The sequence below is a fragment of the Coregonus lavaretus genome (assembly GCF_964263955.1).
Source record: "Coregonus lavaretus genome assembly, chromosome: 7".
Lineage (NCBI taxonomy): Eukaryota > Metazoa > Chordata > Actinopteri > Salmoniformes > Salmonidae > Coregonus > Coregonus lavaretus.
Window position 1 is genome coordinate 10,308,692 of NC_139994.1, and position 24,056 is coordinate 10,332,747.

At 42.7% G+C, this 24,056-nt stretch overlaps 1 protein-coding gene across 2 annotated transcripts in view; it reads right to left on the minus strand.

Moving 5' to 3' along the window:
• The window catches only part of LOC311132398 (syndetin-like), a 214,882-nt gene that overhangs the window by 166,751 nt on the left and 24,075 nt on the right, over positions 1–24,056 (minus strand). For both annotated transcript variants that reach the window (XM_084165674.1, XM_084165673.1), the window contains exons 5-9: positions 18,518–18,571; positions 3,133–3,203; positions 2,775–2,892; positions 2,256–2,291; positions 1,721–1,803 (exon numbers count right to left, since the gene is read on the minus strand). In XM_084165674.1, the coding sequence (XP_084021800.1) occupies positions 1,721–1,803; positions 2,256–2,291; positions 2,775–2,892; positions 3,133–3,203; positions 18,518–18,571 (362 nt within the window). The remainder of the gene's footprint in view (positions 1–1,720; positions 1,804–2,255; positions 2,292–2,774; positions 2,893–3,132; positions 3,204–18,517; positions 18,572–24,056) is intronic.

Sequence of the window (24,056 nt, forward strand, 5' to 3'; positions counted from 1 at the left end):
CTGTGCAGACTGGCCGATAATAGTCCAGGCTAGAGCTGGCTGGTAGGTAGTGCAGGCCACGGACAATGGTGAAAAAAACCTGCTAACGGTGGCTAATAGCAAGTAGCTAGTTAGCTGGCTACTCCCGTCCAGTAAACAGAGGAGGTAGATAGTCGGGATATGGGCCTGGCTCGAGGCTAGCTCAAGGCTAACTGGTGCTTGCTTCTGGGGCAGTGGTGATTAGCCAACAGCAACATCCATTCGGTTGCGGCTAGCTGGTTGCGATCCGGTGTTAAGGTCCAGTGATTCAGTTATTCCGGCAGAAAATCCGATGTTCTGGGTGAAAAAACGCTAACGGTGGCTAATAGCAAGTAGCTAGTTAGCTGGCTAGCTAGTTTCAACTGGAGATTCTAGATAAAAGGTAAGTAAATAATAGAATCCGTTCCACATTGAGTGAGGCGGGTTGCAGGAAAGTATATTTAGTAGAAGGATGAAAAGTGTAATAGGGGAATATATACAACAAAAGACAAAAAAAATACAAAAACAGGCTATTTACACGGACACACAAGAGTACACGACTGCACTGCTACGCCATCTTGGTTATCTATTGGCCTATATGTCCATTCAGAAAGTTTCCTAAGTAGCCTGTCTGGACTCCATCTCTTTAATAAGAATCAAACACTCATGCTCTGATTTAATCTCGTAAAAGGCCTGTTTTCAGTAGCTTATGCTACATTATTTATCTCATTATGGCATCCTCGCACTGAAAAACATATGCCAATTCCACTGCAATCGAATGACCGCAGGAGCAGGGTTTGTGACGTTATGCGAATATATCGGGAAAGTGGGAGAAAATCTGTATGTATTTATTTTATACGCAGAAAAGCCAACAGACAAGGAAGAAATATATCTTTATTCTGACTCCATTAATGTTGTCAATACGAAAATGTGACAGATCCTCTCCAACCTGGCATTTCTTAATTTGTTAATTAATACATTTATAAGTAATAACCTGCATAATAATAATGAAATGCCATGATAATAACGAAGTGTAATGGCTTGTTTCAAATAGGTTTTACTAAGAAGCATATCCATGTAAACAAGTGTACAAATAGAATTGTGACCTCCCATTTTTTGACCTCGCCAACAGCCCCCCCTGGACGATTATGTCGGTGGCCGTGTACATTGGCTTGGTCAATTACCATAACCTCAAATTCCAAGACCGTCACAGTCCTATCAATTCCCCCTCACAAAGTATTCAGCCTGCTCTTACGTCGTTCAAAAACACAAAGCATTGAATGAACTCACTCACCACATGCAGCTTCATGTACATGAACTAGGTCCGGGGTAAAGTTTCCCCTAGGTATAGATCTCGGATCAGCTTCCGTTCCCCAAATCCTAACATTAACCATTAGTGTTCTAGCACATAAAATCCTAACCTTAACCATTAGTGTTCTAGCACATAAAAAAACAAGATCAGCATCTAGGGGCAACTTCACCCTACTTCACATGAACTATCTACACTGTCTGAGTCTTTCAACTGACAAAGCCAGTAGCATTTACTTATGACAAGGCAAAATGTATTGACATTTTGCAAAAATATGTTTGATTCTAAAATGTGAACTGGGCCAATCCTTAGATCTGAAGAGATGAGGCTAGGGTTTCTTAGCATACATTGTGTTTGAATGTGCTGTAGTAGTTGTAATCTTAACATACTGTAGTAGTTGGTATGTTAACATACCTTATGCAGCTGTAGTGTTTGAATGTGCTGGCAGCCTTCTGACATTCCAGACACAACTGGATGGCACCTGGATAGTCCTCCTCCTACAGGACAGACAGAGGGAAACAAGCCAAGAACGGGAATATCAGACATTAAACAGACTCTGTCAAACATAATTTGGTGGGTCAATACTAGGGCTAACTTCCTGTTTAGTACATATTTTGGTGTATACAAGAATATATAAACATATTGTGTTAAAGTGAGCCAGAGTGACAAAGGTTTAGTAACCACTACTCTAAACCCATTACTCTAAACATGGGCTACATCTAGTATGTAGCTTGGTCTTGGTGGGATAGCTCAGAGCGTCAGCTCTTTTCTATCCTATGGGCTACAACTACTCAATCTACTCAAATCTATGGCTATGCTGACAGCAGCAGGAATGAGTCCAGGATGGTCTGCCATGACAAATGGGATTCAGGGATTCATAATGATCTGGATTTAATCACAGAGCTTCATTTGAACTCAGCCTCCTAGAGCACCCGTGCGTGCCTCTTACCTCCAGCATCTCACTGAGTCTAACATCAGTCCTTTGCTGTAAAACAACAAGGAGAACAGTTAATGGGATACTTCAGGATTTTGGCAATAAGGCCCTTTATCTACCTCCCCAGAGTCAGATGAACTCGTGGATACCATTTTTATGTCTCTGCGTGCAGTTTGAAGGAAGTTGTTAACTAGCTCTAGCGCAATTGCTAACTAGCATTAGTGCAATGACTGGAAGTCTTGTTAAGATTACGCTAACGTTAGTTAGCATTGGCTCACCAACTTCCTTCATACTGGACACAGACATAAAAATGGTATCCACGAGTTCATCCAACTCTGAGGAAGTAGATAAAGGGCATCATTGCGAAAATCCCTTTAAGAATGACCATCTTTATCAAGAACCACAACATAAATGTTAACACTCAATTACGAAATAAATGTAACATCCCACAACTGAATTGTATGATGCATGTAGATATCCATATGTCTGTATCAGGATTTAGATTTAAAGCAACATGGTGACTTGGACAGTTACCAGGGTCTTGATGGTCCTCAGTGACTTCAGCAGCCCTGTGAGCAGCTGTCTCCTCCTCTGATTGGCTAGGAGCCCCAGGCTGGCCTCTGTGAAGTCCTCCTTTGAAATACTCAGCTGCCTGGAACCAGGAAGTGACATCATGAGACATTTACCATCCTGGCACAGTTCTGTTAGAGTGGTCTCAAAATGCTTCCCAACTCTGACTGAATTGAAGTACAGGTAAACTTGTTGTACATGTACACAGTGGGAATGATATTGATTAGCAGGCTCAATGCTGAGAGGAATATTCAACCCCAAGCATCCCCAATGGAAGAGAACAAGCTTTGAGAGGGAGGGTGGGCCACATCTGAGTACTTACCTCCTAGCGTTGGTGCAGATCACTGCAGCCAGCTGTAGATTGGTTTGTAATGACGTCACCCGCTCCAGCTCCTGCAGAAAACAAGAGATCCATTCACATTGAGTGACCAATCACAATTCACATTGAGTGACCAATCACATTTCACACAGCAACCAAAGTTACTCTTTATTTAATAGTCCACTCTTCACATGGTAAAATGTTACGGTACAGTACAGAAAATAACAATTGAGTTGAATGCTAGCTGGAATAGGACTGTGTATAATAAAGGGTTACTGTAACTTTTAATGTCAGTTGAATTCTCTCTCATCCGCTCCAGTTACCTGTGAGCCTCATCTATCACTAATGGGGTGAATCAGGGAGAATGATTCCCCCACACAGGGTACGAAATGTTCTTCTGTTCCTCTAGCGTAACCCACTGTGACCCATGAGAAAACACCACATTCTCCTCCATCCATTCTCTGTTCAGTACCAGAGTGCCTCACTGCCAAAGGCTTCATCATATCAAACCCACAGTGTGTGTGCATGAGTGTGTCATAATATAAAACCCACAAACATTCCGAGGGGCATGAAAGAGACAAATGGAAGAGTTTTGTAACGGAATGAGGAAATGAGTGGTTTGGTTTTACGTGGAAAAGGCCAACCCAACAGCGACCTCTCAGTGAACGAACATGCCCTCAGCTACTGGCGGAGTCACCGAACTAACTGAGTGATATTCAGACTTATTTTTTGAAGAGCCAGCTGTCATCGCCTTGAGGTGTGAACACACGCTAACTGACCTTATCTTAGGCGAACATTGAGTCGTCAACCGGCCCCAATACAGAGGCAGCATTCAGAGAAAGATATCACACAACACTGTAATGTTAAAAACAACTATTTGGTGAGGGAATACGAGGTGGAAAATTGATTCAGCACGGTAGATAAAGAGACAAACAGAGAGCGACGGCTCTTACGTCAGAACAGACGTCTAAACAAACAATCCCATTCAAACTGGATAGAGAATGGCCTCCTGACTGGCTTGATCAGTTGACATCAAACAAGTCACAAACAACTCCTTGTTTAAGGGTATGGATGCTGTTAACCTCATGGAGTGAGGGACATACTAGGCCTACTACTACATGCAAGTGGACACGACTCAGGCTGGTACCCAAACTAACCTCTCCCAGACCAACTGAATGACCATACACCATCAAACATAATGCAGATCCGTGTTGCCAGCAGAATCAGTCTCTTTGAGGCGGACTAGAGACTTCATTTTCAACCCAGCTAAATCTATTTTTATTAATTTTTTATACTGCAATTCAGCTTTTAGCTGCAAATGTGTACAATATCAAATAACCCTTACTATATTAAGTATAGTAGGCCTTACATGATTAATAGAGTTGCAAGGTCCGACATATCCTTGCCTGTAGTTGAACAGTATGAATGCAGTATTTTCAGAGCAAGTTAAACAACATGCATTAGTAATGCTGAAGTAGTAGTGTCCTTGGACATGCCCTTGCCCGAAGGGCGGAGTGGTCTAGTGGCGGCCCTGCTGAGTCACTGAGAATTAAGAACAGTGCCCAAAACTAGTGACTCACAGTCTCACAGCGGCACAGTCACATCATTAGTGAAAGCGACCAGTAAGCCAAGTGTCTTGCTAACGCCCAAGCCAGTGGCCCTAAATCCCATTGTAAAACCTGAAGCTAGCTACAGCTCTCGGGTTTCGCCTGTACCTCAATGTCAGCCAAGGTTTATGCCTCAAGTCCAGTGAATCATCAGAAAACTCCCTAGCATGACAATTAGGTTTTCAGTGGTAGAATTTGAGCCTGTGACAAAAGCAGTGTATGTGGAATGCAAGCTAAATACAGAAAAACACCAGAAATGTATCACACACACACCTATACTGTATTTCCTGACTGAGCAAATAGAAGCTGTAGCCCAACACCCGGTCCCATCACAGCCCATTGTGCTAGAATGGCTGAGACACACAGGTCGGCCAGGGGTCTCTACAGCAGATCTGATAGAACATCCCCATCGGGCTACAGAGACACCCACACAGACAGAAGCCTGGGGCAATGAGACATTACCTCTGCCCTATCTCCCAGCCTCCCAGGAGTAAACCTGTCCGTTAGCGAGCTGACAACCACAGCAGCATAGATACTCTATGTAGCTTCTCTCTATGTAGCTTCTCAAAACACTGTGGTGCAAAAAGGCCAATTCAACCCCCTATACTACGATATAGGTAGAAGTCATCCACAAGGTTAAAACGGGCAACTTGCGTTTCTTAATTGACCCAGGACCTGGGCGGAAATCGAAGATCTTGAGATTTGTTGACTTTCGACGGGCTGTTCACCATTCGGCTGTACTTAAAAAATGGTGGACTGCATCCCAGTGGTGTAGTGGAGGGTATACGCAGGTATATGTCTCATACCCACTTATTTTTCAGTGGGCATTGCGTATACTCACTTCTTAACCCCACTGATATGTATCAAAGTAGTGTAGTGGAAGTATACGCTGATTCAATGAATAAGGCTGATGGAACAGATCAGAATGTTTAGCTTAAAATGTTGATGATTATTTCTTCACATTTTAGGCGCAGCAATGTGCACACGGCAGTAGGCCTACGTTTCTATGGGGGGATTTTGGCTATAGGCTACTTTGAAGCAAGGTAAGACATGCCTCATAATATGAAGTAAAACATCCAGGTTTCAAACAACAAAAATATAGCAATGCTAATGACCTAACCGTCTTCTGGTAGATGGAAATGCTTTCCCAAAAACCTCAATTAAATGTTAACTAGCTACAAAGTAGCCTATGCCTACCAGGCAGAATGATATCATGATTACTTGCATCAATCCAGTGGTCATTTATTTTGCAAACTCCATCTCATGTGACAGAAACAGCTAACCAAACAACAGTGCTAGGTGCCTGCACACTTGAATTAAAGTGTAACTACACTCAAATGAATTTCTTAGATTTTTCCCAGACCTCAAAAATGGTCTGCTGATGTGGTTTAAGAATTGTTATGGACTTAGAAAAACAACTAAATTGGATGTTCTATTAAAAGTGTGACATTGAGAGAGAAAACCTGATAAAAAATAAACACTTCAGAAACCTGTGAATTTCTGACTCACTTGACAGCCTCATTTATCTGTTTCTATAGTAGGGCTACTATTATCCTACCTGCACAGTACAGCTTGGGTTGGTCTGACTGTGAAAGACCAATATGGGATTTATCATTTTAAGTCCTTCAGAGTGTATGTCACTGTTTCTCATAGAATTTTTCACACAGGGCACCTTTCCTATGCTGGGTGGGCCGTTTGGGACTTCTTTGGCAAAATTTGAGTATACCCCCTTCTCCAGACACCACTGATGCATCCCAAATGACACCCTATTCCCTATATAGTGTGCTATTTTTGACCAAAAACCTATGGGCGCTGGTCAAAAGTTGTGCACTAAATAGGGACTACGGTGCCATTTGGGACACAGCCGTTGTATCAGGAGACGTGAAGGTCATCCTCAGATGTTTGGTCACTGGAGACCGTTTTCACACAGTTACTCTTCTATACTCATGTATGCCACTGCCCCCAACACACTACGCATTGCACTGGATCCTGTCCCATTCAAATAATGTATGTGTTTGGGGGGGAAATGTCTGACTGCTCAGAAAAATTTGTCTGCAGTCAAAGAAACTGCACACACACGCACAAGTTACTCATACCAGAGACACATATACACACTCCGTTCTCCAATCTACCGTCCAAGAACGGCGAGAGAGAACATTTAATTCACAGTTCCAAGTAGCTAGACACTCAATTTACCAAACTGCTCCAATGGCACCAAAATCAGAATCAGAATCACTTTAATGACCAAGTATAGCACTTTGTGAAATCTGCGGATGTAAAAAGGGCTTTATAAATACATTTGATTGAAGTACATTTACACATCCCCGGAATTTGACTTAGTGAGAAGGTGCTGTCAGCAATAGACAATCTAGAAACAGAATACAGACACAAGGTCAACACACAGAATATACACAATATAAACACAGTAAACATAAAACACATTTCTTTTTATATATGACCCTAAGCATTATGGTTGATTAGGGTTGTTAATTGCTTAATTAACTCAGGAACCACACATGTGGAAGTACTTGCTTTCAATACACTTTGTATCCCTCATTTACTCAACCATTTCCATTATTTTGGCAGTTACCTGTATCTATATATGCAGAGGAAGGAATCGAGTACATACAGTGTTGTTCAGAGGTGTACATAGTGCTAATGCAGTATAATGCAGTTATTAGTATTACAGGTCATTGATGGAAAGGTGCAGTGGTCGGCTCAATGCAAAGTCTATTAATCCCCATGAGCCCGACAGCATGTTGATGAGGGCCACAAAACCAACAGGGGAGACAAAGCACTAATAGCAACTCCCATGGCGGGTAAGAGCTCGCACCAAAAAATAATGAAAACAACCGTCCAAGTCCATTTCATTGCTTTGTCAGCATTGTTTTACCTGACAACGTATCAGGGGGTAACTCATTAGGATGCAGACTCTGGTACCAATCTCTTTCTCCCTGACAATCTCCCGTTCTCTCAGACATTGGCTAGTTTGGCCACTCAATTACAGGGCTTCTGTTTTAAGTTGGCCGATAACCATCGCGGTAGGGCAGCTCCCATTTTAAATCACCAACCCCGGTCTTTCAACTATATATCAAGCTGTATCACATCTGGAGCTCAGGATGTTTTCAGCCAACACCTCCAGGCTTTAACAGACCACCTAGCCACTCTCAAAGGGCGACTAGGAGGGAGAAATGACACATCAACCAATCTCACCTTAGCCTGAGACTTAAACTGACAGTTACACAGAATCTGATAACATCACACTGTTGATTCAGTATTGACTGGAGAGGATGAAACACACAGGACACATCACGGGTGAATGGGCTAGCGGTTCCTGTCATGATACATGTGTCTCCTGCTGTTTCAGTGTGACTGCAGGTGTCCGGGGGTGACGGCCTAACCATGACCCTGACCTTTGCGTCTGGCTATCCCCACAGGGGGAAGAGCAGAGCTCACTCAGGACAAGCTACAGCAGCAGGACAGTGGGGGTCAAACTGCTCTCACCTCATGCCATCACCACCCCTACAGTCAGCATGCCATTTATCGACATCTAGCCTATATCTCATTACTTACTATCACGCATAGCTAGGCTACATATCGCCATATAAACAATATAATACCTATATAATATTATAGCATAGCTAGGTTATATATCGCCATCCAAATGATATAATATCTATATACTATTATAGCTAGCCTATATATAGCCATACAAACTATATACAGTGGGGAGAACAAGTATTTGATACACTGCCCGATTTTGCAGGTTTTCCTACTTACAAAGCATGTAGAGGTCTGTAATTTTTATCATAGGTACACTTCAACTGTGAGAGACGGAATCTATAACAAAAATCCAGAAAATCACATTGTATGATTTTTAAGTAATTAATTTGCATTTTATTGCATGACATAAGTATTTGATACACCAGAAAAGCAGAACTTAATATTTGGCACAGAAACCTTTGTTTGCAATTACAGAGATCATACGTTTCCTGTAGGTCTTGACCAGGTTTGCACACACCTGCAGCAGGGATTTTAGCCCACTCCTCCATACAGACCTTCTCCAGATCCTTCAGGTTTCGGGGCTGTCGCTGGGCAATATGGACTTTCAGCTCCCTCCGAAGATTTTCTATTGGGTTCAGCTCTGGAGACTGGCTAGGCCACTCCAGGACCTTGAGATGCTTCTTACGGAGCCACTCCTTAGTTGCCCTGGCTGTGTGTTTCGGGTCGTTGTCATGCTTGAAGACCCAGCCACGACCCATCTTCAATGCTCTTACTGAGGGAAGGAGGCTGTTGGCCAAGATCTCGTGATACATGGCCCCATCCATCCTCCCCTCAATACGGTGCAGTCGTCCTGTCCCCTTTGCAGAAAAGCATCCCCAAAGAATGATGTTTCCACCTCCATGCTTCACGGTTGGGATGGTGTTCTTGGGGTTGTACTCATCCTTCTTCTTCCTTCAAACACGGCGAGTGGAGTTTAGACCAAAAAGCTCTATTTTTGTCTCATCAGACCACATGACCTTCTCCCATTCCTTCTCTGGATCATCCAGATGGTCATTGGCAAACTTCAGACGGGCCTGGACATGCGCTGGCTTGAGCAGGGGGACCTTGCGTGCGCTGCAGGATTTTAATCCATGACGGCGTAGTGTGTTACTAATGGTTTTCTTTGAGACTGTGGTCCCAGCTCTCTTCAGGTCATTGACCAGGTCCTGCCGTGTAGTTCTGGGCTGATCCCTCACCTTCCTCATGATCATTGATGCCCCAAGAGGTGAGATCTTGCATGGAGCCCCAGACCGAGGGTGATTGACCATCATCTTGAACTTCTTCCATTTTCTAATAATTGCGCCAACAGTTGTTGCCTTCTCACCAAGCTGCTTGCCTATTGTCCTGTAGCCCATCCCAGCCTTGTGCAGGTCTACAATTTTATCCCTGATGTCCTTACACAGCTCTCTGGTCTTGGCCATTGTGGAGAGGTTGGAGTCTGTTTGATTGAGTGTGTGGACAGGTGTCTTTTATACAGGTAACGAGTTAAAACAGTTGCAGTTAATACAGGTGATGAGTGGAGAACAGGAGGGCTTCTTAAAGAAAAACTAACAGGTCTGTGAGAGCAAGGAATTCTTACTGGTTGGTAGGTGATCAAATACTTATGTCATGCAATAAAATGCAAATTAATTACTTAAAAATCATACAATGTGATTTTCTGGATTTTTGTTTTAGATTCCGTCTCTCACAGTTGAAGTGTACCTATGATAAAAATGACAGACCTCTACATGATTTGTAAGTAGTAAAACCTGCAAAATCGGCAGTGTATCAAATACTTGTTCTCCCCACTGTAACTATCTAATATTATAGCATAGCTATGCTATATATAGCCATTCAAACTATATAATATAATCACAATATAATATTGTATCATAGCTAGTTTATACGTATATAGCCATACAAACTATATAATATTATAAACTGGGTGGGTCGAGCCTGATTGGCTGACAGATGTGGTATATCACTCAAGGACTTTCCCATTCGTTCTGAAGCCATTCCAGCGATGCTTTGGCTGTATGCTTGGGGTCAGTGTCATGTTGGAATGTAAATCTTCGCCCCAGTCTTAGGTTGTTTGCACTATGAAGCAGGTTCTCATCAAGGATTTGACTGTATTTGGCTCCATTCATTGTTCCCTCTATCCTTACCAGTTTCCAAGTCCCTGCCGCTGAAAAGCATCCCCGTAGCATGATGCTGCCACCACCACGCTTCACGGTAGGGATGGTGTTCTCCTAGACATAGCGCTTTGCATTCAGGCCAAATAATATAATTTGTCTCATCAGACCACATTATCTTTTTTTATCTTATGCTCTCAGTCTTTCACGTGCATTTTTGCAAACTCCCGGCATGCTGTCATGTGCCTTTTTCTCAGGAGTGGGTTCCATCTGGCTACTCTCCCATGAAGCCGAGATTGATGAAGTGCTGTAGAGACTGTTGTCCTTCTGGCAGGTTCTCCCATCTCAGCCAAGGAACTCTGTAGTGCTGTCAGAGTGGTCATTGGGTTCTTGGTCAACTCCCTGACCAAGGTCCTTCTTGGCCGGTTGCTCAGTTTGGTCAGACGGCCAGCTCTAGTCTGGGTAGTTCCATATTTTTTAATTTCCCAATGATGGAGACCACTGTGCTCTTGGAAACTTTCAACACTCTAGAAATTGTGTTATACCCTTCCCCAGATACAGTGGGGGAAAAAAGTATTTAGTCAGCCACCAATTGTGCAAGTTCTCCCACTTAAAAAGATGAGAGAGGCCTGTAATTTTCATCATTGGTACATGTAAACTATGACAGACAAAATGAGGAAAAAAAATCCAGGAAATCACATTGTAGGATTTTTAATGAATTTATTTGCAAATGATGGTGGAATATAAGTATTTGGTCAATAACAAAAGTTTCTCAATACTTTGTTATATACCCTTTGTTGGCAATGACACAGGTCAAACGTTTTCTGTAAGTCTTCACAAGGTTTTCACACACTGTTGCTGGTATTTTGGCCCATTCCTCCATGCAGATCTCCTCTAGAGCAATGATGTTTTGGGGCTGTCGCTGGGCAACACGGACTTTCAATTCCCTCCAAAGATTTCTATGGGGTTGAGATCTGGAGACTGGCTAGGCCACTCCAGGACCTTGAAATGCTTCTTACGAAGCCACTCCTTCGTTGCCCGGGCGGTGTGTTTGGGATCATTGTCATGCTGAAAGACCCAGCCACGTTTCATCTTCAATGCCCTTGCTGATGGAAGGAGGTTTTCACTCAAAATCTCACGATACATGGCCCCATTCATTATTTCCTTTACACGGATCAGTCGTCCTGGTCCCTTTGCAGAAAAACAGCCCCAAAGCATGATGTTTCCACCCCCATGCTTCACAGTAGGTATGGTGTTCTTTGGATGCAACTCAGCATTCTTTGTCCTCCAAACACGACGAGTTTAGTTTTTACCAAAAAGTTATATTTTGGTTTCATCTGACCATATGACATTCTCCCAATCCTCTTCTGGATCATCCAAATGCACTCTAGCAATCTTCAGACAGGCCTGGACATGTACTGGCTTAAGCAGGGGGACACGTCTCGCACTGCAGGATTTGAGTCCCTGGCGGCGTAGTGTGTTACTGATGGTAGGCTTTGTTACTTTGATCCCAGCTCTCTGCAGGTCATTCACTAGGTCCCCCCATGTGGTTCTGTGATTTTTGCTCACCGTTCTTGTGATCATTTTGACCCCACGTGGTGAGATCTTGCGTGGAGCCCCAGATCGAGGGAGATTATCAGTGGTCTTGTATGTCTTCCATTTCCTAATAATTGCTCCCACAGTTGATTTCTTCAAACCAAGCTGCTTACCTATTGCAGATTCAGTCTTCCCAGCCTGGTGCAGGTCTACAATTTTGTTTCTGGTGTCCTTTGACAGCTCTTTGGTCTTGGCCATAGTGGAGTTTGGAGTGTGACTGTTTGAGGTTGTGGACAGGTGTCTTTTATACTGATAACAAGTTCAAACAGGTGCCATTAAAACAGGTAACGAGTGGAGGACAGAGGAGCCTCTTAAAGAAGAAGTTACAGGTCTGTGAGAGCCAGAAATCTTGCTTGTTTGTAGGTGACCAAATACTTATTTTCCACCATAATTTGCAAATAAATTAATTAAAAATCCTACAATGTGATTTTCTGGAAAAAAAATCTCAATTTGTCTGTCATAGTTGACGTGTACCTATGATGAAAATTACAGGCCTCTCTCATCTTTTTAAGTGGGAGAACTTGCACAATTGGTGGCTGACTAAATACTTTTTTTCCCCACTGTATATGCCTCATCACAATTCTATCTCAGCGATCTACGGACAGTTCCTTGGACTTCATGGTATAGTTTCTGCTCTGACATGCCCTGTCAACTGTGGGACATTATATAGACAGGTGTGTTTCTTTCTAAATCATGTACACAGACAACTGAATTGGCCCCAGGTGGACTCCAATCAAGTTGTAGTGACATCTCAATGATGATCAAAGAACATTTGATGCACCTTAGCTCAATTTGGAGTGTCATACAGAGGGGTGAGAATACTTCTGCAAATTAAATATTTTCTGTATTGAATTTTCAATAAATTTGCAAAAATGTCTAAAAACATGTTTTCACTTTGTCATTATAGTGTGTAGATGGGTGAGAATGTAATTTTTCTTTTTTCGGGCTGTAATATATATATTTTTAATTAGTCAAGGGGTATGAATACTTTCTGAGCAAAAATATAAACACAACATGTAAAGTGTTGGTCCCATGTTTCATGAGCTGAAATAAAAGATCCCAGAAATGTTCCATACACACAACAAGCTTATTTCTCTAAACTTTTGTGCACAAATTTGTTTACATCCCTGTTAGTGAGCATTTCTCCTTTGCCAAGATAATCCATCCACCTTACAGGTGTGGCATATCAAGAAGCTGATTAAACAGCATGATCATTACACAGGTGCACCTTGTGCTGGGGACAATAAAAGGCCACTCTAAAATGTGCAGTTTTGTCACACAACACAATGCCACAGATATCTCAAGTTGAGGGCGGTGTGCGATGCCAACTGCAGGAATGTCCACCAAAACTGTTGAAAATTCATTTCTCTACCATAAGCCGCCTCCAATGTTGTTTTAGAGAATTTGGCAGTACGTCCAACCGGCCTCACAACCGCAGACCAGGTGTAATCACACCAGCCCAGGACTTCCACATCCAACTTCTTTACCTGTGGGATCGTCTGAGACCAGCCCCCCGGACAGCTGATGAAACGGAGGAGTATTTCTGTCTGTAATAAAGCCATTTTGTGGGGGAAAACTCATTCTGATTGGCTGGGCCTGGCACTCCAGTGGATGGGCCTGGCTCCCAAGTGGGTGTGCCTATGCCCTACCAGGCCCACCCATGGCTGCGCCCCTGCCCAGTCATGTGAAATCCATAGAATCGGCCTAATGAATTTATTTCAATTGACTGATTTCCTTATATGAACTATAACTCAGTAAAATCACTGAAATTATTGCATTTATATTTTTGTTCAGTATAATATAATAACTGTATAATATTATAGCATAGCTAGGCTATATATAGCCATACTGTGGCGTGTGATTTGGACGGAGTCAGGAGCAGGAGGGTAATTCACAGAATAAAGGTTTATTCCTTTATATGTCGATTCAAAGTATAAGGAGCTCCACTAAGATCATATAACCTCCACAATAAACAATCACACAGAAAGACAAGGGGGCAGAGGGAACACTTATACAGGTACTGATGAGGGGAATTGAAACCAGGTGTTTGTAATAAACAAGACAAAACAAATGGAATGATGAGATGAGGAGCGGCAGTGGCTAGAAGGCCGGTGACGACGAACGCCGAAGCCTGCCCGAACAAGGAGAGGAGGCAGCTTCGGAGGAAGTCGTGACACATGCAAACTATATAATATAATAACTATATATTTTTTTTTTTATTTAACCTTTATTTAACCAGATAAGCCAGTTGAGAACAAGTTCTCATTTACAACTGCGACCTGGCCAAGATAAAGCAAAGCAGTGCGATAAAAACAACAAACACTGAGTTACATATGGAATAAACAAAACATACAGTCAATAACACAATAGAAAATCTATACAGTGTGTGCAAATGAAGTAAGTTATGGAGGTAAGGCAATAAATAGGCCATAGTGCAAAATAATTACAATTTAGTACTAACACTGGAGTGATAGATGTGCAGAAGATGATGTGCAAACAGAGATACTGGGGTGCAAATGAGCAAAATAAATAACAATGTAAATAACAATATGGGGATGAGATAGTTGGGTGGGCTAATTACAGATGGGATGTGCACAGGTGCAGTGATCGGTAAGCTGCTCTGACAACTGATGCTTAAAGATAGTGAGGGAGATAAGTGTCTCCAGCTTCAGAGATTTTTGCAGATTGTTCCAGTCATTTGCAGCAGAGAACTGGAAGGAATGGCGGCCAAAGGAGGTGTTGGCTTTGGGGATGACCAGTGAGATATACCTGCTGGAACGCATACTACGGGTGGGTGTTGCTATGGTGACCAATGAGCTAAGATAAGGCGGGGATTTGCCTAGAAGAGATTTATAGATGACCTGGAGCCAGTGGGTTTGGCGACGAATATGTAGTGAGGGCCAGCCAACGAGAGCGTACAGGTCACAATGGTGGATAGTATATGGGGCTTTGGTGACAAAACGGATGGCACTGTGATAGACTACATCCAATTTGCTGAGTAGAGTGTTGGAAGCTGTTTTGTAAATGACATCGCCGAAGTCAAGGATCGGTAGGATAGTCAGTTTTACGAGGGCATGTTTAGCAGCATGAGTGAAGGAGGCTTGTTGCGAAATAGGAAGCCGATTCTAGATTTAACTTTGGATTGGAGATGCTTAATGTGAGTCTGGAAGGAGAATTTACGGTCTAACCAGACACCTAGGTATTTGTAGTTGTCCACATATTCTATGTCAGACCCGCCAAGAGTAGTGATTCTAGTCGGGCGGGTGGATGCAAGCAGCGTTCGATTGAAGAGCATGCATTGAGTTTTACTAGCGTTTAAGAGCAGTTGGAGGCCACGGAAGGAGTGTTGTATGGCATTGAAGCACGTTTGGAGTTTTGTTAACACAGTGTCCAATGAAGGGCCAGATGTATACAAAATGGTGTCGTCTGCATAGAGGTGGATCTGAGAGTCACCAGCAGCAAGAGCGACATCATTGATATACACAAAGAATAGAGTCGGCCCGAGAATTGAACCCTGTGGCACCCCCATAGAGACAGCCAGAGGTCCAGACAACAGGCCCTCCGATTTGACACATTGAACTCTATCTGAGAAGTAGTTGGTGAACCAGGCGAGGCAGTCATTTGAGAATATTATATAATATTATAAAGTGGGTGGTTCGAGCCCTGAATGCTGATTGGCTGAAAGCTGTGGTATATCAGACCGTATGACAAAGAAAATACTTTTTACTGTTCTAATTATGTTGGTAACCAGATTATAATAGCAATAAGGCACCTCGGGGGTTTATGGTATATGGACAATATACCACGGCTAAGGGCTGTATCCAGGCACTCCGCGTTGCTCTCTTTACGTGACACATGTATGCTTCGCATGCACGTGACCAATAGGGCCTGACCTATAGCCTATCATAATCAATCAATAAATGGATTATAACAAACTCTGAATACTGTAACACATGTGATAGCAAAATGGATGCAGAGGATGTGACAAATAAACTTGAAACGAGGGAATGTTTACTGGTTGCTCAGGAGGTAAAGGGGAAGTCAGATGTGTGGAATAAATGTGACTAGTTGTGGAAAATACTGGAGATTAAGAAAAATAAGGAGCAAGCACTGCATGCATATTAGGCCTATGTGTGCCAAACACGTGCTGTTAGATTACAATATAGTTTTTCTGACCGTTTGGAACAAACAACACTAAATAAATTATAAGCATACCAGAGAGTCTGTTGTAAGTTTTTTTTGAAAAGCCTTTATACAGACTAAAAACTGTCGCATTCATATGTGAAAGCAATTTCTGAAATGGAATGGTTTAGGCCCATTTATTGTTAACGCTAATTATTCAATGGTCGCTTTGTTATTTTATTTTAAATCTAAAATGCTTGATTGCATTTCACATCATGAATGAATCGTATGCTGTGTGATGACATGAACGAATAAATGATTGATTGATACAGTAGCCTATATAAATATTGAAATATAGGCCTAAGTATGTTACGGTATTAAGACTAAACAGGATGTGCTCGTAGGCCTACAGCTCGATGGTGGTTATACAAGGCTGCTATACTAAGGCTACTAATTATAATGACATGACTTATTATTATAAAGATGATCATAATAATAGTAATAATAACAATAAGAAGATCAAGGAAAAAGGAGGGTTATTATTATTATAAATATAATTTCTGACAATTTGGAACAGTGTAAACAATAAATCAATTAGAAATAATACCAGAGAGGCTGGTCTAACGAAAAAAGGTGTAAAGCCTTTATTGCAGCATAGCAAAGAATTAAAACAGCCACATTTGTGAAATTGTTGCATTAAGCTTGGTGCTCCCGGAATCAGTAGGCTATTAAACAAACACTCAAACAGGCAACAGAAGCAGGATCGGTCTTATTTCTGTAGATGTATACGGATGATTTATAAAGCCTGGCACGTTTAACAGTTAGGCTATTGATTATAGACCTAATTAAGTTGAGGTTTCCTCTCTCCTCACTTTTGTTAGCCAATAAGGCAAGGGCTATTTTCTCATCTCCTCATTCTGCTGCTGCCTCCGCCACATTGTTCTCAACACCAATAAGCTGGTTAACTTTGCTATTATGCACATAGCAACATGGTCTAGGAAAAGGCATCAATTCAACAGCGCACTGATCTGTTTCAGAACAGCGGAGAGCAACCACTTTCGGAAAAGGGAGAAAGAGCATCTGTTATAAAATAATATTATTTTTATTGTGTTGCACCATTATTCCTATGTAATATAACCACATACAATTTCAGTAGCACGTCTTAGAGTGATGGACTGTGCCATCCCCATGTCCTCCACAATGGATCAGTCCACTCAGACAGCCGCCAATCAGACAGGTGTCTAGTAAACCATGAATTTAAAAAAATTATTTATTTGTTTTTGCTAGTGCTCGACTAAAGAAATCTCGGTCGACCAACAGCCTATCAACCAAACAATTGACCAGTCGACTAAATGGGGTCAGCCCTAATACTAACTAAACCATTCAGCTGTGGTGCACGGCCTGACAGGTCTGAATCCCCAGTGGGCCTGATCAAAGCTGTTTCCTGTCCGACCGTGAACACCTCGGACACGTCTCAAAGAGCTCCCATTAAGAGGAGCAGGAGCATGGGGATACAGACGCCCATCTACACACTCTCTCTCTTTTTCAGTCTTCTCCCTCCCTCTCTCCTCCTGCCTCCCTCCTCTCCTTGGATGAGGCTTTGATTCAAACACAGAAGAACTGATTGCTTTAGCAAGGGGATACACGCTCACTCACTCGCACATCCACAAGTCACGACGGACAACGTCAGCTAACCGGCCCTGATTAGATTTATAGCTTGAGATAATGACTGGTACTGAAGACAGACAGGCATCATTTATGTTGAGTGATGTTTTACTTATAGACGGGTTGGCTGAGAACGTCACGAAAACGATGGCTTGTTGGGAATCGTAGGTGGCTCGTTTCAGTTAGTTTTATCTTGTTCTTGATACCATGTCTTATTTTGACTGATGTCACATCGATGCTAATATGATTCAAATTCGCTAGCTAACCAACAACTGTGCTCATTATGCAACTTTATTTATGTTTTCAATAAACATTGGAGACTAAATATAGTTTACATGTTATCAACAGTCTAAGCCAAATGTCTGTTTTGCCCCATAGTTGCGCACACGTCTATTTTGTTGCTAAACAACAAACCTGTCTATAGGGCGAACGCAGTCTGTCGTATATCTCGTTACCATGGTAATGCCGGTATATTCCACATTACCTCCTATGGCATGACTGATTGACAGTTGATATCAAGCAGCGTGAATAAATCATTATACAGTATGATAATGTGTGCAGTCAGTGGTCTGAAATAAACGGCAAACCTAAATAAGCCTAAATTGATCGACGTGAGCTGAGTCAAAGGCAAACATTCCAGAATGTGACATGCTGTTAAAGAGAAGAAAGTCTGGGTGAGACTTTAGATGTATACAGTGGCAGGAAAGGAGCAAGAGAGGAAGGAAAACAATTAAGAAAGCATACCTTGACGTAGGACGGCTGTTTTTCCAGGATAAGATCGGCTACCTTTTTGGAAACCTACAGAGAGAGGAGGACAAGAATAAACCCAGTCAGACGCTTGTAAATGCCATCCCACCTGAGACACACGGTTATCGTACTATGGTAGAGCATGGAGAAAGAATAGCTAGCTATGATGTCTGTATCTATAACATAAGTCTTTAACCAAGAGGATTGTCACAATGTGAAGTATCTGTATTGTTGATCAAACCGAGACTGAATTAGCCCTATACTTTACTACTAGCTATTTAAGAATAGCCTATTGTGTGTTGTACAGTATGTGCTGTATGTAACATTGGCATTATTCAATGATTGTATGTATCAGTCTTCATTGGTGTTTTCTGAGAAGCAAGGCCTAAAGGACAGAGAAGGTCAATGTTGCATTGACGAAATAGAAAAAGAAATGTAACATCATCTGTAGAAATAACAGCAGGACAATACGTATTGTAATGTTCCCATCGCCAGGTAGGGTTAAGTTAACCTTGGACTAAATCATACCAACACTCACACAGCATACTGTATTTATTCAGTAGAAGAAACCATGTTTGTGCACCAACACAACATGACATACTCACAATAAATACAGAAGGGACTGACTTGCCACCTAGCTACATATAGCCTAGTATGTTGTGGATAGCATCCTACAGTGGGGAAAACAAGTATTTAGTCAGCCACCAATTGTGCAAGTTCTCCCACTTAAAAAGATGAGAGAGGCCTGTAATTTTCATCATAGGTACACGTCAACTATGACAGACAAATTGAGAAAAAAAATCCAGAAAATCACATTGTAGGATTTTTTATGAATTTATTTGGAAATTATGGTGGAAAATAAGTATTTGGTCACCTACAAACAAGCAAGATTTCTGGCTCTCACAGACCTGTAACTTCTTCTTTAAGAGGCTCCTCTGTCCTCCACTCGTTACCTGTATTAATGGCACCTGTTTGAACTTGTTATCAGTATAAAAGACACCTGTCCACAACCTCAAACAGTCACACTCCAAACTCCACTATGGCCAAGATCAAAGAGCTGTCAAAGGACACCAGAAACAAAATTGTAGACCTGCACCAGGCTGGGAAGACTGAATCTGCAATAGGTAAGCAGCTTGGTTTGAAGAAATCAACTGTGGGAGCAATTATTAGGAAATGGAAGACATACAAGACCACTGATAATCTCCCTCGATCTGGGGCTCCACGCAAGATCTCACCCCGTGAGGTCAAAATGATCACAAGAACGGTGAGCAAAAATCCCAGAACCACACGGGGGGACCTAGTGAATGACCTGCAGAGAGCTGGGACCAAAGTAACAAAGCCTACCATCAGTAACACACTACGCCGCCAGGGACTCAAATCCTGCAGTGCCAGACGTGTCCCCCTGCTTAAGCCAGTACATGTCCAGGCCCGTCTGAAGTTTGCTAGAGTGCATTTGGATGATCCAGAAGAGGATTGGGAGAATGTCATATGGTCAGATGAAACCAAAATAGAACTTTTTGGTAAAAACTCAACTCGTCGTGTTTGGAGGACAAAGAATGCTGAGTTGCATCCAAAGAACACCATACCTACTGTGAAGCATGGGGGTGGAAACATCATGCTTTGGGGCTGTTTTTCTGCAAAGGGACCAGGACGACTGATCCGTGTAAAGGAAAGAATGAATGGGGCCATGTATCGTGAGATTTTGAGTGAAAACCTCCTTCCATCAGCAAGGGCATTGAAGATGAAACGTGGCTGGGTCTTTCAGCATGACAATGATCCCAAACACACCGCCCGGGCAACGAAGGAGTGGCTTCGTAAGAAGCATTTCAAGGTCCTGGAGTGGCCTAGCCAGTCTCCAGATCTCAACCCCATAGAAAATCTTTGGAGGGAGTTGAAAGTCCGTGTTGCCCAGTGACAGCCCCAAAACATCACTGCTCTAAAGGAGATCTGCATGGAGGAATGGGCCAAAATACCAGCAACAGTGTGTGAAAACCTTGTGAAGACTTACAGAAAACGTTTGACCTGTGTCATTGCCAACAAAGGGTATATAACAAAGTATTGAGAAACTTTTGTTATTGACCAAATACTTATTTTCCACCATAATTTGCAAATAAATTCATTAAAAATCCTACAATGTGATTTTCTGGAGAAAAAAATTCTCATTTTGTCTGTCATAGTTGACGTGTACCTATGATGAAAATTACAGGCCTCTCTCATCTTTTTAAGTGGGAGAACTTGCACAATTGGTGGCTGACTAAATACTTTTTTCCCCCACTGTACTTACAACCCATTTAGGGCAAGGCTGCTAGGCTGTAGTGGGTACACACAGCTGGGAACATGATGTTCCAGAGCCATGTCCATGCTCAGTACACAGCTCCACACTGAGGGGGCGTTGATATCTAGCTGTATGGAAGAGGTGTGTGTGGGGGGGGGGGGCCTGAACAGAACAGATGGTAGGACTCTGTTCAGCTGCTACACTCGCTCAACTGTGTGTATGAGTATGTGTGTGTGTGTGCGTGAGAGAGAGAGAGAGAGCGAGAGAGAGGGTGAGTGAATGAAAGAATGAATGTGAGATGGCGAGAGAGAGGGGATAGCCTCTGAAATCAACCATTTTATTTAAAAAAGTAGAAACCCTACTATTACCTCTATGAGGTTATAGAAAGCAAAATGGGTCTTTCTGATTAAGATGACTGTGTGTTTGTAAGATGCACACATGCGTGTGTACGTGCTGGTGTGCAGGCCTGGGAAACAAGTTCTGTGCCAGGGCTCTACGCTGACCTTTTTTACAAGGAGCACATGTGCCTAAGTTGGAAACATGTAGGCGCACACAAAGATATGTACGATCACAATGAAAAATATTTGAGGTAATAAAGCTAGAATCCTTCATTTTTCCAGGCTCACTGGTGCTCCTAAATTAAAATTCCAGGTCTCACAGCAAAATATTTAGGCGCATAGCAGTAGTTCAGTGTGAGGGGTCACTTCACTTACAGCACAACACCAATCCCATTGCACCACCCATTCGGGATCCAGAAAGAAGGCTCATCCCTGTTACAGAGACCATTCTCCTGCTCACTCAAACACAATGTATTCAAAAAAACATCAATATCATCAAAAAGCAGCAGTGTAGAAAAGACCCAACCACCTGCAGGAGCCCACACCACCATAGAGGTTAGCCCGCTAATCACATGTGATCTGACAGCGCCAAACGGCAAGGTATAATTCACATGTAATTGACTGAGAGTTAATAGCCCATGCTTTTTAGCTAAGAGCTGTCAATCAGCCAAGACTACTCACTCGGTAGCAGTAGCAGTCAGAAATGGCACCCTATTCCCTATATAGTGTGCACTACTTTTGACCAGGACCCATAATAGTGTGCACTACTTTTGACCAGAGCCCTATGGGTCCTGGTCAAAAGTAGTGCACTATATAAGGCATAGGGTGCCATTTCGGACACAGCCTACTGTAAGTGTTCTTCACCGGCTGCAGTTATGGGTCTAAAAGCCAACAGCCAATCTCATCAAATTCAGAACAACAATCAACCAATCATCGCCCTTGGTTTGTAGCCCAAAGGGAGAAACAGCGAAGATGGAGAGAAACAGTGGGCGTTAAGTTAGTCTATACTAGTTAGCCTATACCAGCAAGCCTATACCAGCAAGCCTATACCAGTTAGCCTATTCACCTATACCAGTAAGCCTATTCCAGTTAGCCTATTAGCCTATACCAGCTAGCCTATTCGCCTATACCAGTAAGCCTATTCCAGTTAGCCTATTAGCCTATACCAGTTAGCCTATTCCAGTTAGCCAATTAGCCTATACCAGTTAGCCTATTAGCCTATACCAGTTAGCCTATACCAGTTAGCCTATACCAGTTAGCCTATACCACTGCAGCGTCCTAACATTTATCTCAATCATACACTGAGTGAGACGTTTCTATGTCAACACATTTTACACACTAAAAAGTGAAAAGGGAAACTGTTGATTTCGTGCAGAGCCGTGGTGGTGTCGTGGTAACACTCACCGGTACTTGTCACATATACAACTCTTCACATGAGCCCGGGGTTCAATGTCCACCCTTTCCATTATTTCTCCTACTTGCCTGTCTCCCCATCTAATTTCCTTATTGTCTGAATAAAACAAATGTTGATTTCTCTCATGTAGTAATTCCATTCTTTGAGGATTTGAGAGTTCCATCTATGACGCCATGGCAACACTGTCCGGTTCATAAGTGTGTCAGAGAGACAGGGAGTGAAGTGGATGATTCTTATTTTTCTCATTACCTAAATGGCCCAACACCAGACCTAGTGATGTCATAGCCAGCCTACTTTACCAGTATTGCACCAAATGAGGTTTCTATAGCTCGTTAAGGGGAGACAGACAGTGGTGATGTATATCAAGCAGCTAAGTAAACATGGTGGCTATTTAAAAAGACTGTCTACGTCTCAAATAGCATCCTATCGCCTAAATCCCTCAAACTCAACTCTGGACTTCGAAGCCAGTTCCACTACATTGTTTAATTGTTCCCCTCTAATCGGGGATTTAGACCTGGGACACCAGGTGTGTGCAATTATGAGGTAGAACAGAAAACCAGCAGGCTCCGGACCTCGTAGGTAAGAGTTGAATACCCCTGGCCTATATGGTGGATAATATAATAGCACCCTATTCCCCAAAAGTAGTGTACTGTGTAGGGAATAGGGTGTCCTTTAGGTTACGACTGGAACCCCGGTTCTCTGATAGTATGAGTGAGGTATTTCATTTATGGGATACGCCCCCAGCGTATTCGTCAGAAGCCTTTATTACACTACGCCAGACATGACTGGCTGGACGTCGAGACGTGTGCGTCGGGGAAGGATGTCCCTCCTAACCTATAAAAGGTCATACGCAGCTTCTCTGAGTCATTCAAAAATAAGCCACACCTCTTCCTCGCTCATGCAAGGAGGGTGGTCTGGTGAAATACCTCACTCATGCTATCAGAGAACCGGGGTTACAGTCTTAACCTAAAGTTCTCTTTCAAGTATTCGTTTCGGTATTTCACTTATGGGATATACTGACTCCCGTATTGCCAGACAAGCTTTCCTGACGACCGACTGCCATGTGCAATATATCACACAAATGGGCTTTGCCCTTCAGAAGATCCTACACCTAAAACAGCATGCGCCAGGGTCGGTGCAGTGACATCGAGCCTATAAAACTCAACTTGCTGCTGAGCAAATATATAGATATGCCCTTAAATAAATCCCAGGACGTAGCCATTCCTCTAGTGGAATGAGCCGTAGGCCAGCAGGAGACTGAAGACCCTTACTTGTGTAGGCCAAAGCAATAGCCCCCACTATCCAGTGGGATAGGCGTTGTTTAGTGAGCACTTTACCTGCGTGAGGTTTCGCCCAGGAAACTAACAACTGATCACATTTCCTAAATCCCTTAGTCCTGTCCATGTAGATGCGCAGAGCGTGTACTAGACACAACATATGCAACCGTTGATGTTCCGGAGAGGAAAATGGTGGAGGATAAAAAGCTACTAGCTCCAGAGGAAGACACAT